General features: G+C 38.4%; 1 protein-coding gene across 10 annotated transcripts in view; it reads right to left on the bottom strand.

Moving 5' to 3' along the window:
• The window catches only part of UNC13B (unc-13 homolog B), a 207791-nt gene that overhangs the window by 147952 nt on the left and 42042 nt on the right, over window positions 1-17797 (bottom strand). For 7 of the 10 annotated variants that reach the window (XR_014058950.1, XM_081507724.1, XM_081507735.1 and 4 more), the window contains exons 3-6: window positions 16628-16727; window positions 9209-9326; window positions 8051-8174; window positions 2664-2737 (exon numbers count right to left, since the gene is read on the bottom strand). Coding sequence is in view for 8 of the 10 variants with exons in the window: in XM_081507724.1 (XP_081363850.1) it covers window positions 2664-2737; window positions 8051-8174; window positions 9209-9326; window positions 16628-16727 (416 nt within the window). In the remaining 2 variants the exon portion in view is untranslated. Of the gene's footprint in view, window positions 1-2663; window positions 2738-8050; window positions 8175-9208; window positions 9327-16627; window positions 16759-17797 lie in introns of all 10 variants that reach the window. The other 3 variants (XM_081507768.1, XM_081507774.1, XM_081507788.1) reach the window with 1 other exon arrangement.

Genomic DNA, 17797 nt, shown 5'->3' with positions numbered 1-17797 from the left:
TGTTTTAACCCCTTCATCTGATTCTACATAAAGTAAAGCCTGTAAAATAAAAAATACAATGCATCTCTTTACTAGGAAAACAAAGATCAAAGTTTGGAAAGCTGTATACCACTCCACAGGCAGGATTTGGGAAAAGAGAAATACAAAGGGTAAGGTGAATATAAGGATAGAGTGGATTTTGGCATTTACCAAGGGGAGAAGGCAGACTGAAGCTTTCGATGAAGAAAAGTTAGGGTGCTAGCTTGGATATGAGAAAAGTTATGCAGCTTTAATAACAGAAAGCCTACTAAGGATTTAGATAAGGTAAGGGAGTTAACTCATTGTGGGTTGAATTGTGTCCTTCAAAAAGGTATGTTGTGGGGACATCCCTGGTGGTCCAGTGGCTAAGACTCTGCACTCCCAATGCAAAGGCCCTGAGTTCGATCCCTGGTCAGGGAACTAGATCCCACATGCAGCAACTAAGACTTGGCACAATCAAATAAATATTTTTAAAAAAGAAAAAAAGATATGTTGCGAACTCCTAAGCCTCAGTACTTAGGAATGCGACCTTATCTGGAAATAGACTCCCTGCAGATGTAATCAAGTTAATCCAATGACTGGTATCCCCAGAAAATGAAGGGAAATTTGAATACAGACATAAAAAGAGACATTTTGTGAGGACAGGCAGACAACACAGGAAGGCATGTAACAATGGAGACAGAGACTGAAATAATGTGTCTGACAAGCAAACGAACAGCAAAGGCTGCTGGGAAGCACCAGAAACTAGAAGAGAAGCATGGAACAGCTTATTCCCAAAGCCTCCAGAAGAAATTGATCCCACCAAAACTGATGTCAGAATTTCAGCCTCCAGAACTGTGTGAGAGAATATATTTCTGTCATTGTAAGTCACTCAGTATGTGCTACTTTGTTTTGGCAGCCCTAGGAAACCAACATACTCATCAAATCACTCTTGGTGATATTTCACACTGTCAAGAATTTCTGCCTTAAAACTCTTTTTCTTTGTTCTGAAAACCTTTTTCTGGTTTTCCGGAGGAAGGCATGGCATCTCACTCCAGTACTCTTGCCTGGAAAATCCCATGAACAGAGGAGCCTGGTGGGCCATAGGGTCGCAAAAGTCAGACAACTGAAGTGACTTAGCACGCACTCTCTTTTAGGCAGCTCTTCCTCAGACTTCTTTGTTTCTCAAGATTCTATCTTTGATGTTTCCCAAAGTTTTGTCTCTATTCTTCAATACTCTTTCTACCTACTTTACCTGAGTGTGTACTTCTATTCTCATGACTTCAATTGCTACAAATATGTTAATAAATCCAAACTCTATGCCTGACCTCATCCAACCCTGACCTTCAGATTCTGTCAGGAGGTTGCTTACCAGTCATTTCCACAAAAATATACCCTCGCACTCCAAATTCTAAAGGAAATCAACCCTGAATATTCATTGGAAGGACTGGTGCTGAAGCTGAAGTGCCAATACTTTGGCCACCAGATGTGAAGAACTGACTCATTGGAAAAGACCCTGATGCTGGGAAAGATTGAAGGCAGGAGGAGAAGGGGGCAACAGAGGATGAGATAGTTGCATGGCATCACCGACTCGATGGACATGAGTTTGAGCAAGCTCTGGGAGATGGTGAAGGACAGGGAAGCCTGGCATACTATAGTGCATGGGGTCGCAGAGTCAGACTCGACTTAGAGACTCAACAACAACAACTCCAAATTCTACCTCTGTCTAATCAGACAAATGCTCTAATACCGCAGCATGTCCTAAGTCAAAACTTACCTTTTCCCTCTACTACCACCAACAAAAACATTCCCCATTCCTAATGGCCCAGATTGAGCTGACTGTGTTCTATTCTGTGCACCAACCTCATCTCTGGAAATAAGTTAGGACAGCAGAACTAAGCAATGCAGTAGTCTAAACAACAGCACATAAATAAGGATACATATCCAAAAATCTGAGAATGAGCAGAAAAAAAGCCTTCTGCCCATCTGTGTCGCAAGAGGACAGATTCCCTAGTATAAGCTTGCTCCCCAACAGTCTAGAGCCAGACTAGTGCCAATTCAGCCATTTCTGGGGGACAATGGGAAGAAAAGAAAAAATGGATAGATCTTTCCAATAACAGGCAATCTTCTAGCTACCTTTTTTTCTTTAATACAGTTTAAATTCTTTCATTCTTTAGCACGTTTCCGAGTCACTCCCTTAAAGTGTCCTATACAGACACTCTTCACATTGTAAGTTTCCCTGGTGGCTCAGCTGGTAAAGAATCTGCCTGCAATGCAGAAGACCCCAGTTCGATTCCTGGGTTGGGAAGATCCCCTGGAAAAGGGAAAGACTACCCACTCCAGTATTCTTGGGCTTCCCTGGTGGCTCAGCTGGTAAAGAATCTACCTGCAATGCAGGAGACCCTGGCTTGATTCCTGGGTTGGAAAGATCCCCTGGAGAAGGGAAAGGCTACCCACTCCAGTATTCTTGGGCTTCCCTGGTGGCTCAGCTGGTAAAGAATCTGCCTGCAGTGCAGGAGACCCTGGTTCAATTGCTGGGTTGGGATAGGCTACCCACTCTGGTATTCTGGCCTGGAGAATTCTGTGGACTGTAGAGTCCATGGGGTCACAAAGAGTCGGACACGGCTGAGCGACTTCCACTTTCACATTGTAAAAACAGTTCCTACCTCATTGTCAGATCCCAAGGCATTGATTTGCTCCAATTTGTAGGTCCAATATCTAGCTTCCTCTTCTGGAATATCTATCACAAAAAAAGAATAAGCCACATTACCAGGTTAATAATTTAATCACAGGTAGATAATACTTTATTAAATGATCTAAGTTAGAAGAGTGGTAGTGACGGACTAATTTTACATGTTCTTGCCATGAACATTATCTTGAATCTTCACAAAAACTAAAATATCATTATTCCCATTGGATCAGAAGACTTAAAATCATGAAGATGTCAATAAGTCCCAGAGCAATTATATATTCAACACAGTTGCTATTAAAAATCCCAGTTTTTTTGCAGAAATATAAATGTTCATAGCAACATTATTCACAATAGTTAAAACATAGAAGCAACCCAAGTATCCATCAATGAATGGACAAGCAAAATGTGATATACACATACTAGGAAATATTATTCAGTCTTAAAAAGGAAGGAAATTCTGATACATGCTACAACATAGGTGAACCTTGAGGGTACTAGGCTAAGTGAAATAAACCAGTTACACACAAAAAAGCCAAATGCTGCATGATTCCACTTATACAAGGTACTTAGAGTAGTCAAAATCAGAGACAGAAAGAAAAATGGTAGTTGCCTGGAGCTAGGGGCAGAGGAGACTGGGGAGTTACTGTTTAATGGGTAGAGAGCTTTAGTTTTGCAAGATGAAAAGAGCTATGGATATGAATAGTTGTGACGGTTGCACAATGTTATGAATGTATTCACACTGCTGAACTGTATATTTTAAATGGCTGAGGTACTTAATTTTATGTTATGTGTATTCTACCACAACAAAAAAAAAGAGCAAGGAAAAATTATATACATAGCCTTTTTCTATATATTTAAGATTGAATATAACAACTTCCAAAAAAATGAAACCTCTTTTAAAAACATCAAATATCCATATATTCAGCACAAAAGAGAAACCAGTGTGAGACAAAAAATGGATCAGGTCAGCTTTGGTGACATTTAAACAGGTATACTTTCTAGCAGTCCACAAGAAGGAATCAAATACAGCCCTTTCTCCTTTGTCCTTCCTAGGCAAAATTTCACCTCCTTCCCCTCAAACTACTTACTCTTCAGCAACTGGTGACACTATTTCAAAGTCTTACAATAAAATCTTCGAGTAATTTACTACCTAACTTGTTCAGCACTCCCCATCCATAAAATGGTGGACTCTGCACGTGTTAAAAGGAAGTGAGAGGGGAGGCAGGGCTGCTGTGCTGCAGGTCTGTACGTTCTGATGTAGAACAGTTCACCAAGATACATACACTGCTAAGTAGAAAACAGCAAAGGACAGTGGATGTGTTAAAATAGGTACTATTTGTGCTTTCAAAAGGGGATGGGATTTAAATATACGCTTATAGATTCAATGACTGACCCTGGAAAGATCCACAAGTATTAACTGTGGTAGCCTATAATGAAGAAAGATAACTGATTTGTGAGGGAGACCTAATTTTTACTGGGTAGTTTTTAAACCATGGTGCATGTATTACTGCCTCACTGCTCAAAATAGTTTTAAGAAGAAAACAATATAGAGCTACAAGGATGGTTATTGCAGTACTATTTAATAGTACAAACTTTGAACAATCAAAGTACCCAACAAGAGGAGTGGTTAAATATATATTAGTTTAAATTAAAAGCCCAGGCTCTGGAGCCAAATCATCTCAAAGTTAACTTTACCACTTACTACCCAAATGATCTTGGGCAAAAGATTTAAATACTTTGTGCCTCTGTTTCCTCATCTCTAAAATGGAACTAATAGTTGGGTCTATCTCAAAGGACTAAAGTGAAGATTAAATGAGATAACATATGTAAATGCTTAGGATACACCCACTGGCACACAGTTACTGGTCAACAAATGCTATTTTTACTATTATTGTGCATTCACACACTAAAAGCAAATGAACCACTGAAACACATTTTATATAACATTAATATTACAATTATGTAATTAGTAAATAAAATAGCTCAAAATAATATACAGTGCCATTTTATAGGAAAAATTGTATATGTGTATTGAAAAAACATAATATGTAAAAAAATATCTAGTAAATGAGATTGTAAGAAATCTTTGTCTTTTTGTACACCTGTATTTTCTGAACTTACAACATAATTTTAAAAATTAAAAATTATCATTTTTAAAAGGTGATGGTATAAAATTTAATAGAATATTTCATAGGTTTATGAATTATCCAAAGGAAAATTCCTTTGCTGAAATATGGCATGCTACAAGCCAAAATCTTCCTTAAGAAGGACCCTTTAAGTTTTTAAAAACTATATCCCAAACATGGTTATCATAGAGACAAAATCTTATTAGCATACTTACATTAACTCACAAAGACACTTATCTGAGATTTTACCTTAATGCTTATTCAAAAAAATTTATTAGTCGCCTATTATGTGCCAAACAAATATTATCGATACCAAAATAAACTATCCAAGTGCTCTCATGAAACAAAATCTAAAAAGAAATGTATATTTATCCCTATGACACAATATAATGATGCAGTTTTGAAAGAGGAATGCTTGCTTAAAATGCAATGAGAAGTGTACTGACCAATTTCTAGCATGACAGTGTGAGGAGCTCCACAGCTCTATTTCCTAGAGAAACTGAACATACTTTTTTAAAATGCCATTTAAAGTCTCTAGAAGTAGAAGATATTAAGAAGAGGCGGCAAGAATACACAGAAGAACTATACAAAAAAGATCCTAATAACCCAGATAACCACGATGGTGAGATCACTCACCTAGAAGAGACATCCTGAAGTGTGAAGTCAAGTGGGCCTTAGGTAGCATCATTAGAAACAAAGCTACTGTAGGTGATGGAATTCCAGCTGAGCTATTTCAAATCCTAAAAGATGATGTTGTGAAAGTGCTGCACTCAATATGCCAGCATATTTGGAAAACACAGAGTGGCCACTGGAAAAGGTCAGTTTTCATTCCGATCCCAAAGAAAGGCAATGCCAAAGAATGTTCAAACTACCGCACAATTGCACTCATCTCACATGCTAGCAAAGTAATGCTCAAAATTCTCGAAGATAGGCTTCACAGTATGTGAATTGAGAACTTTCATATTTTCAAGCTGGATTTAGAAAAGGCAGAGAAACTAGAGATCAAATTGAGAACATCCGGTGAATCATAGAAAAAGCAAGAGAATTCCAGAAACACATCTGCTTCATTGACTACACTAAAGCCTTTGACTGTGTGGATCACAACAAACTGTGGAAAATTCTTGAAGAGATGGGAATACCTTACTTGCTTCCTGAGAAATCTGTATGTATGTCAAGAAGCAACAGTTAGAACTAGACATGGAATAATGTACTGGTTCCAAATTGGGAAAGGAGTACATCATTGTCACCCTGCTTATTTAACTTATATGCAGAGTACATCATGCGAAATGCCAAGATGGATAAAGCACAAGCTGCAATCAATTGCAGGGAGAAATATCAATAACCTCAGATATGCAGATGATACCACCCTTAATGCAGAAAGTGAAGAAGAACTAAAGAGCCTCTTGATGAAAATTAAAGAGGAGAGTGAAAAAGTTGGAGGACAGGGAGGCCTGGCATGCTGCAGTCCATGGGGTCGCAAAGAGTCAGACACAACTGAGTGACTGAACTGAACTGAACTGAAAGTCTCTAGAAATGGTCCTAAGAGCATACAGAAGAAGAAGAAACATATATTCAAGAAAATCAACTACAACTTTAAGTGCTGTATTTGAACCAAGATCCTTCCCCACCCACCCCGCTCCCAATTCAACAAGACAAACTCCATTCCAGACTAGTACAGCTAAGAATACAGCACTAAGAATACAAGCAACTAAGCCATAAGCAAGAACTCCAATTGTTTTTCTCTTCACCTGAAACTACGCCTACAGATACACAAGAAAGTCTTCCTTTCTGTGTTTTGTAAAGTAACAGTTGTTCTGAGTTTATTATTTCTGAGCTTACTGGAAAATCATGCCATTTTTGCTCGTATCACCATAAGGTACATGATAAAATCAGACTAATATCTGCAACAAGAGTATACATGAATATCAGTAAACAGTCAAAATTAAAACTGAAAAAAGTTAAAATTAAACATGATACCAATGTTTAAAAATTGGGAAGTTACAAAATGTTGGCAAAGATGTGCAGAAAAATGACACTTGAGACATAGTTGGTAGGAATATAATTCTTTTTTTTAACACAAGCAACTTGGCAGTACTATGAAAAGTAACAATGAACATAACTTTTTACCTATTCCTTAAGTTCTACTTTAAGGAATTTAACTTAGACTCATAAATGGGTACAGATAAAGCTGTTTGTTATAGCAGCAAATATATTAAAAAATAACTGGAAACAACTTACATGTCAATCAATAAATGATTGCAAAAGAAAAAGGATTGCTTAATTTATGATATAAAGAAACTATTGAGATCATCAAGATAGATAACTATAACATGAAATGATGTCCAAGATAATATGCTTTATACAACACTATCACCATATATACTACATAAAGTATGACCCAAATTTGTCAAAATAAATTTCTAGAGAAGAAATTTCTTGTGCCTAAACCAAGACACAAGAAAGTCAACAGTTAATTTCTGGGGAATGCAAAAGAGGTCAAAGGAAGCAGGAAGAGAGACTTAACTTTCTATCCATATACATTCCCACACTATCTAAATTTTTACAATGAATATGTATTTTTGTGTGATTTTTTAAATTACTATTCTATTTATTAGTGCTACTTTAATGTTTAAATTGACAAATCAGAGGGTATATATTAACTTCAAGACAATAAATGTGAAAATATTATTGAGAGAATAAGTCATTGATATTCTCTGACAAGTATTTCATAAGTCATCATGCTGCTGCTGCTGCTGCTAAGTCGCTTCAGTCATGTCCGACTCTGTGTGACCCGATAGACGGCAGCCCACCGGGGTCCACCGTCCCTGGGATTCTCCAGGCAAGAACACTGGAGTGGATTGCCATTTCTTTCTCCAATGCATGAAAGTGAAAAGTGAAACTGAAGTCGCTCAGTCGTGTCTGACTCTTCGCGACCCCCTGGACTGCAGCCTACCAGGCTCCTCCGTCCATGGGATTTTCCAGGCAAGAGTACTGAAGAAATGGTTAATAAGAAACTAAATGACTTGAAAAGAATGCTTTTAGTGTGGACTCTTTAATGAGCACCATTCTAGATTTTACTTTGCACCGAGCTTGGTGTTACAGGGAAGAAAACAGAAAACAGAACGCCCTGAAGGGAGAATGGCTGACAAAAGACACAGTAATAAAACAACTAGAAATAACTTTAAACAGTATTAAATGTAAAAAGTATTAAATGGTTTTTTTAAATCAGACTCACCAAAAGGCAACTCAAATCTTGTATCAAGCAAAATTTTATGGGGAGTTGGGTTTTTAGTTCCACAGATTTCATCACCTTTCATTAATGTCTCTGCCTCCAACGTGGACCATTCCCCAGGCCCTTCCTAGAAAATAGAGATCTAAGATTAAATTTCACTCTTGCAGGACTCCCTCTTGGTTAAAGGCCCAAGTGTTTTTTATTTTCCCTGTCAGAGAGCTTCTGAGGGCCACTCACATATCCTAATGAGGCAAACACACCAGAGACACCACCTGCCTCTACTGTAGGTGGCTTCTGTCTTCCCTCAGTTTTCACTGTGCTCAGCTTTCTGCCAGCCCACCGAGGATAGAATTTCCAGAGCACTAAATTCAAAAACAAGGCATCCCCATGGATCAATATTTAATTTGTACGATTCTTAATAACTATGTCACTTAATACATCACTACTTCTTATCGCTAAAAAGCTAGTAACATTGCTAGTTAAGCTGACCTGAACTGGGGCCACAGTGAAAATATTCAAAGTCAGTGACATAGGAAATGATGCTGAGTTACATTCTCATCTGGTAAAGTAAGGTGGAAATTCAGTGTTGAAATCACTGTATGAAGTCAAGTGTGAATACCAATTGCCAAACTTGTAGTTCCTTAAACTCTATTAGGGCTATACGTAGAAGAAGGAAGACTGAAATCAGGTCCCTAGGATCAGTGACTCAAAGAGCTGGCTAACAAAGTTTGATGAGACTCTTCTCAGAACAGTGTCTTAGAGGAAATTCAGAAGTCACAGTTTTCCTAGACTGATCAATCTCTCGCTCTCTCGCTCTCTCTCTCACACACACACACACACACTCTCCTTTTCCCCTTTCCTCACACTCCCCTCCTTCACCCACCACCATGCACAGAGTACACAGAGGGGCAAACTACCTGACAAGGCTAAAAAGGTACTTTGGCACCCCTGAGTTCAGTCACAGGGCAGAGGGAAGGCCAGACTTAAATAAAATCTCCTGAACCTCTGGGTGACATTAGGAATAAGCAGGTATTATGTCCTCTGGTTAGAAACGGGAAAGAAAAATCTGAAATATATGGATGAACATTAGCTGAATGGAGCTAGGGTGAGAAGAAGCAAGGGCTAGAGCCATACCTCCAAAAGGGCAATGCATTGACTGACCTCATCCGACTGACGAATCGTCTTCAGTGCAATCCACACAGTCCCCACCATGGTGTCCCAGATCAGTCCTTTGTTCCATACTTCCACACTTAGACCCAGGTCCAGGCGACTAATCTCACTAAAGGAAAGAAGAAAGCCCTTTTTTAGAAAACCAGGTAACATAAAAGAAACAGCAATATCTCTTCTGCTAAACTTCATCAGGATCCTGTCATCAGGAAAAAATCAGAATGTCCCAGATGTTTCAACCACTCTCCAGGTTGCTAGACACATATGTAGGTATGCACAGAAAGTTTCCTCTGTCAGTTTGTCCCTTCTCCCTTGGAGCTACAATCATGGGTAGACTAACACAGTTTCACAGGAAGAATGAGAACATTACTGCCAGCAGTGTCTGCATACGGTCTCTGAACTTAAGCAATAATTTCGTATGTTTCATTATAATACTAACACTGCCCCCAAGTTATACCTCTGGACAAAATGTGGTCCACTGGAGAAGGGAATGGCAAACCATTCAGTATTCTTGCCTTGAGAACCCCATGAACAGTATAAAAAGGCAAAAAGATAGGACACTGAAAGAAGAATTCCCCAGGTCAGTAGGTGCCCAATATGCTACTGGAGATCAGTAGAGAAATAACTCCAGAAAGAATGAAGAGATGGAGCCAAAGCAAAAACAACTCCCAGCTGTGGATGTGACTGGTGACAGAAGCAAAGCCTGATGCTGTAAAGAGCAACATTGCATAGGAACCTGGAATGTTAGGTCCATTAATCAGGGCAAATTGGAAATGGTCAAATAGGAGATGGCAAGAGTGAACATCAACATTCTAGCAATCAGCAAACTAAAATGGACTGGAATGGGTGAATTTAACTCATGACCATTATATCTACTACTGTGGGCAAGAATCCTTCAGAAGATCATAGTCAACAAAAGAGTACAAAATGCAGGACTTGGATGTAATCTCAAAAATAACAGAATGATCTCTGTTCATTTCCAAAGCAAACCATTCAATATCACGGTAATCCAAGTCTATGCCCCAACCAGTAATTATGAAGAAGCTGAAGTTGAATGGTTCTATGAAGACCTACAAGACCTTCTAGAACTAACACCCAAAAAGATGTCCTTTTCATTATAGGGGACTGTAATGCAAAAGTAGGAAGTCAAGAAACACCTAGAGTAACAGGCAAATCTGGCCTTGGAGTACAGAATGAAGCCGGGCAAAGGCTAAGTTTTACCAAGAGTACGCACTGATCATAGCAAACACCCTCTTCCAACAACACAAAAGAAGACTCTACACATGGAGATCACCAGATGGTCAATATCAAAATCAGACTGATTATATTCTTTGCAGCCAAAGATGGAGAAGCTCTATACAGTCAGCAAAAACAAGACCGGGAGCTGACTGTGGCTCAGATCATGAACTTCTTATTGCCAAATTCAGACTTAAACTGAAAAAAGTAGGGAAAACCACTAGACCATTCAGGTATGAACTAAATCAAATCCCTTACGATTATACAGTGGAAGTGAGAAACAGATTCAAGGGATTAGATTTGATAGACAAAGTGCCTAAAGAACTACGGATGGAGGTTCGTGACATTGTACAGGAGAGAGGGATCAAGACCATCCCCAAGAAAAAGAAATGCAAAAAAGAAAAATGGCTGTCTGAGGAGGCCCTACAAATAGCTGTCAAAAGAAGAGAAGTGAAAAGAAGAAAGCAAAAAGCAAATACCCATTTGAATGCAGAGTTCCAAAGAATACCAAGGAGAGATAAGAAAGCCTTCCTCAGTGATCAATGCAAACAAATAGAGAAAACAATAGAATGGGAAAGACTAGAGATCTCGTCAAGAAAATTAGAGATACCAACAGAACATTTCATGCAAAGATGGGCACAATAACGGACAGAAATGGTATGGACCTAACAGAAGCAGAAGATATTAAGAAAAGGGGTGAAGAATACACAGAGGAACAAAAAATACAAACTAGATCTTTATAACCCAGATAATCGTGATGGTATGATCACTCACCTAGAGCCAGAGATCCTGGAATGCGAAGTCAGGTGGGCCTTAGAAAGCATCACTACGAACAAAGCTAGTGGAGGTGATGGAATTCCAGTTGAGCTATTTCAAATCCTAAAAGATGATGCTGTGAAAGTGCTGCACTCAATATGTCAGCAAATTTGGAAAAGTCAACAGTGGCCATAGGACTGGAAAAGGTCAGTTTTCATTCCAATCCCAAAGAAAGGCAATGCCGAAGAATGCTCAAACTACCGCACAATTGCACTCATCTCACATGCTAGTAAAGTAATACTAAAAATTCTCCAAGCCGGGCTTCAACAGTACATGAACCATGAACTTCCAGATGTTCAAGCTGGTTTTAGAAAAGGCAGAGGAACCAGAGATCAAATTGCCAAAATCCGTTGGATCATCAAAAAAGTAAGAGAGTTCCAGAAAAACATCTATTTCTGCTTTATTGACTATGCCAAAGCCTTTGACTGTGTGGATCACAACAAACTGTGGAAAATTCTGAAAGAAATGGGAATACCAGACAGCCTGACCTACCTCCTGAGAAATCTCTATGAAGGTCAGGAAGCAACAGTTAGAACTGGACATGGAACAACAGACTGGTTCCAAATAGGGAAAGGAGTACATCAAGGTGGTATATTGTCACCCCCGCTTATTTAACTTATATGCAAAGTACATCACAAGAAATGCTGGGCTGGAGGAAGCACAAGCTGGAATCAAGATTGCCAGAAGAAATACCTCAGATATGCAGATGATAACCATTCTTATGGCAGAAAGAGAAGAACTAAAGAGCCTCTTGATGAAAGTGAAAGAGGAGAACGAAAAAGTTGGCTTAACACTCAACATTCAGAAAACTAAGATAATGGCATCTGGTCCCATCACTTCATGGCAAATAGATGGAGAAACAATGGAAACAGTGGCTGACTATTTTTTTTGGCTCCAAAATCACTGCAGATGGTGACTGCAGCCATGAAATTAAAAGATGCTTACTCCTTGGAAGAAAATTTATGACCAACCTAGACAGCATATTAAAAAGCAGAGACATTACTTTGCCAACAAAGGTCCGTATAGTCAAAGGTATGGTTTTTCCAGTAGTCATGTACAGATGTGAGAGTTGCACTATAAAGAAAGCTGAGCACCGAACAATTGATGCTTTTGAACTGTGGTGTTGGAGCAGACTCTTGAGAGTCCCTTGGACTGAAAGGAGATCCAACCAGTCTATCTTAAAGGAGATCAGTCCTGAGTGGTCATTGGAAGGACTGATGTTGAAGCTGAAACTCCAATACTTTGGCCACCTGATGCGAAGAGCTGACTCATTGGAAAAGACCCTGATGCTGGGAAAGATTGAAGGTGGGAGGAGAAGGGGACAACAGAGGATGGGATGGTTGGATGGCATCACCGACTCAATGGACATGAGTTTGAGTAAACTCCAGGAGTTGGTGATAGACAGGGAGACCTGGCTTGCTGCAGTCCATCTGGTCACAAAGAGGCGGACACAACTGAGTGCCTGAACTGAACTGAAGTGACAGGAAACTTTGAGGAAAAGACAAGCCTCCTTTACCAGATACATGAACGAGAGTCGAAGAAAAAGTAAAAGGGCCCCTGAGAACATCTAATTTTGATGGGAACATGGGGTGAGGCAAGTGAGGGATGCTAGAGTGTGCTAGTTCACACCACTCAGTCCCTGCAGAACCCAAGAGTCATTATCAGTTAAAGCAGGCACTGTTACTTATAGATGAAATGATCACAGGACAATAATAAACACAATGATTTTCCTATAATAATAACTAGGAAAAAATATTTGAAAAGAAACTAGAAAGAGCCAGACGACAACTAAGCAGAAGCAAGCGTCATATATGGAAGAATATCAGTAGGTAGGGCTAACTCAAAAATAATTACGGACTTAAGATGAAACAAGCAAACCCTTATGTTAACACTAAAAAACATTCTCTAGAAAGCTGCTATGGAAGCACAAATTTATTTGCGGGGAAATGCAAGAAAGATGAGAAAAGGCCAATTCCAGCAGGAAAAGCATAATGTAATTCTTAGAAAAACAACAGCTATTCATCACATGAAGTTTTGAGTCTGTGCTTGAGAGAGAGCTTAGCTTCCCTGTTGTACTATTAAGATACATATTCTTAGATTCACTAGTTTGGGATGTGGCATTATGGCTGTAAAATTCATATCAAGTATGTTGAAGACAAGTAAAGCAGAGAAAATTTGCCCCTTTTATGTAAATACAACAGAATAGAAAAGAACTGAGTTCAATTTTTTCATTTAATGTTAAGTTCCCTGAGCATATACAATACATATGGGTTGGTACTTCGGGAAAGACACACAATACAGGATCCAGTTTCTCTCTCGAGAAACTTCCAAGCTACCTGGAGAGCTGTTCAAAATCAAAAAAGTAGGTTACTATACCCAGTTACTATGTTAGGGCATTCACCATGGGGAAAGGTAGCTTTTGCACACCATTTCATTCAGCCTAATTAAATGATTAGCTTTGGAAAATAACTGTAACAATCCCAAATCTTCTGAATTTAGAAAAGAAAAATTACTTAGGGATATATATAATATCCTCAAAGAAAGTCCTAAACAGCATCTCAAGTGTATGAAAACTTGGTGTCAGTCGCTCAGTTGTGTCTTGACTTTTTGTGACCCCATGGACTGTAGCCCACCAGGCTCCCCTGTCCATGGGATTTCCTAGGCAAGAATATTGGAGTGGTTAGCCATTCTCTTCTCCAGGGGATCTTCCTGATCCAGGGATCGAACCCAGGTCTCCTGCATCGCAGGCAGATTCTTTACCATCTGAGCCACCAGGGAAGCCCCATCTCAAGCCAACAGCTAAAAAAAAAGAGCCAGAGGTCTTTACAGCTTGACTTGGAGCAGATAAAAAGGAAAATCTATTCTTCAGGGAACTCTGGGGAATAAGGCCCAAACAATGAAGTTATCTTCTATAAGAAGCCTCTTATCTACATCTGCTCAGATGGCCCAACTGAGAGAGGTCTTCGAGCTCTGTTTTGCCTCATCCCCAGTGCTCTGGGGAAGCTTCTTTTCTCTATAGTACTCAACCGACAGTATATGTGCATACATGTATACAAGATCCTGGGCTAGGCAAATTCACAGTAAGTGAAGATGCCCTCCTTGCCCTTAAGGAATGAACAATCTATTCCTGGAAATAAGATAAATACTAAAGATAAATGAGAAACACCAAAATGAACACTAGCTACTATCACATAATATATCAGGGAGAAAAAAAGAAAAGGAGAAAGGGAGACAAGTGATCAGCAATGGAGTTGCCAGTGACAGAAGAGCAGGATAGGAGGAGTAAGTAATAGGAGCAGAAAGGTCGGTAATGTAGCTAATAAAACCCATGTAAAGGAGAGGGGAGAAAATTCACACAGTATCTCAAGGTGGGAGACAGAAGAAAAAGTCACACATATCACAGTAGGGCTGAAAGAGGAAGTGCTATGGGAAATTGGAAAATAAACAAGAATAATGCTACTGTGCTGATGAGAGACTGTACACGATTGCTATGTTTCACATGCTGGGAACAGTTACAATTTTAGTGATTACGACAGCCATAGGGAAGTCAAAAGAAAGAAGGATTGCTAGGTTTATATACCACAGCCAGAACTGTGGTATGGCAAACAAGGAAGAGACTTGAAAAAACTGTTTATTGCTGACTTTGCATGAGTGAAGAAAGAAACACATGATCTCACTCTGATGTCAATACAACAGAGAGGGAATAAATGAGGTTTATAATCTTGAGAGAGAGGCAACCAGTGAGAAATCTGACACCACTAGCTCTTCTGGAAGCCCCAGTTCTTCAGCTTCCAGGACACCACTATCTGATTTCTCCTTCCTCTTCTCTGTTCACTCCTTCTTAGTCTCCTTTGTCCCCTCTTTAAAAACTGTTGCTTTCCGGGCCCTACCCCAGGCCCCTACCCCAGGCCCTTTTCTCACCCTACACATTCTCCCTAAGCTTTCTCATCTTCGCCTGTGGCTTCAACTGACCAGAATATTTCTCCAACCTCGGCTTCCTCCACGAGTACCAGGTCCAAGTTTCTATCTTTTGTAATGTTCTTCCTAGCTGTCCTGTAAGAACGTCAAATATAAGCTTGTTCATAACTGATACAGTATCTCCTGTCCTATTGAGTAGCACGTGGTTCTACCTCCTTAATATCTTCCATCTATCCTTCTGTTACTGTCTTAGCCCAAACCCTCACAATCTTAACCTTTAAGTATTATAATAAAGTTTCCCAAGTGGTACTATAAGCAGCAACATATTAAAAGCCTAGAGGATTGGAATGTTCCCCCATAAAGAGAGTCATCCTATGTCTCAGATGCACTATAAAACTCACAATTTCACTTCAGTCACAAATTTCAAAGAAATTTTAATATATTTTCTTGTTGACCCAGTTTTGCCCACCTTCCCCCAAAATAAGTATAATCTTGTGCTAGAGTAGACCTTTACAGACAAGGAAATTGACACTCAGAGAAGCTAAGTGATTGGCTCAGTCCTTCAGAAATGATAGCCTATATTTTACTTCACTTTCCTAGATCAGGAAAAAAATTGCTGAAATTTAAGAGGAAAAAAGGAAATAGCATGTTTTTAAAGTCACAATCATAATATACTAAATTCTATGTGATATGCAAGCAATTCAACTAACATTTACTCATTTTCATTACTAATTAGATGAAGGTAGAATATTTTACTCCATAAAACAAAAAGGATTAAAAGCACATGTCCTTATCTTCAAAAGCAGGTGACTTAAGGGGGGAGGCTGAAGAGGGAGGAGATATATGTGTAATTATGGCTGATTTGTGTTAATGTACAGCCAGAAACCAACAAAACATTGTAGAGCAATTTTCGTTCAATAAAAAAATAAATTAAAAAAATAAAGACAGCAGTTTGAATAGAGCATTTTAAAAAAGCAGGTGACTTAGAAACACAAACACAGTCCTCACATGCATAACCACATTCCTTCAAGGAGCCTTCTGAGAATTGAAGAAACATTAAGTTAGCTTTAATATCATACTAAGTATGTTATACTATAGCTAATTCTGACTGTAGGTAAATCTGAATAGGTATATTTTCACCCACATAAACTGAGAGTTGACTCGAATTCATAATTCATCTCTGAAAATACAAATCTGGGAGAAAACAAAACTGTAGATCACTTTACTGTAGTAGGTGTGTGTACCTACTACACACCTCACTTGTTCCTCTCTTTTGTTTTTGGAAAGAATACTTAACATATTATTAAAATGTGTTTTTAAATATTTGATATGTTTTATAAATCTTATATATACACAAAATCTTTAGCCTCTACTTGTTTAATCCAATGTGATTACCTTGGAAATATCAAATATTGTAGGCATCTGTTACTGTAAAGTACTTACAACATAAAATCTTGTTCCCAGGAAGGCTGATCACCACGAACTGCTACAGTTGTACTCTTCACATTTTGCACTTTCAGGGTCACATATGTGTTAAATTTGTCTTTGAAAAAATGCAAAATAAACATATAATACTTAGTGCTCAGATGGTTTTCCAATCTCACAAAGTCCTTGAAATTAAGTAATGTCCAAATTATAGTATTACATGTAAGGAAAAACTGAAATTATATATTCTACTATATAGTATCATTCTAAACATAGAGGTACAAAAAAATTATAAAACACATACTATTTTCAAAAGCATAAGCTATAATTGTGTTTTTCAAATTTAAGGACTCTACTTTATCCTTTTCCAATAGACACTCATGCACACACATATAAACAAAAACGAAAGCTTTATGAAATGCAAGATGTGATACTGTGGTATTTTCTATTCTAATTTAACTAAAATATTCATCATAACCACCTAAGTTGACTTTATAGCCCACTTACAGTTTGAAAAAATAATAATCTAATTGATCTTATGGAAAAGATGTTATGCAAATTAATATATAAAGACGTAAGTACCACAGAGAAAAAGTGCTGAAAGAAGGCAGAAGAGGAAACAGTTACCTCTAGTTGTTTACAGTGACAAACACGGAGGAAAAACCCTCAGAAAGGAAATGGATTTCAAGCTCAATCTATTCACCTTGGCCTAGAGCACAACTTACATAAAAAGAAATATTATCACAGATTCAAGAAAATGAAATTCTCTAACCTGAGAGTATAAATTGAGTACCAAACAAAGGTAAGTGGCCTGGATCTCAAAACTCAGAAATCTGACCTGACTTAACACAGCACATTTTGTTACTTCCTTTGTATCAGCCATGATTAGAGACACTGAATGGAGAGTTCACTTTTCTATGTAAGAACTTAATCATAACTTTATAAAATGAAAAAAAAAAAAGACTACCATTTTTGACTCATCAAATTGTCAAAGATCACTTAAAACAACTACCAATGTTAGAGGTATAAGAAAATGGGCACTGTCATGTACTTCTATTAGAAGGTAAATCTTTCTCTTAAGCATCATAAAAAACTATGGAGTTTTATACCCATAATTATAACTACAGTTATATCAAAGATATATGAGGATACAAGCCCACCCACGTGAGAGAATTCCCATCCATATTT

This window comes from Giraffa tippelskirchi, chromosome 1 (assembly GCF_054371585.1).
Source record: "Giraffa tippelskirchi isolate mGirTip1 chromosome 1, T2T-mGirTip1v1.2.pri, whole genome shotgun sequence".
NCBI classification, from domain to species: domain Eukaryota; kingdom Metazoa; phylum Chordata; class Mammalia; order Artiodactyla; family Giraffidae; genus Giraffa; species Giraffa tippelskirchi.
Note: the sequence above shows the minus strand (reverse complement) of the source record. Positions and strands in the feature narration are given on the sequence as shown.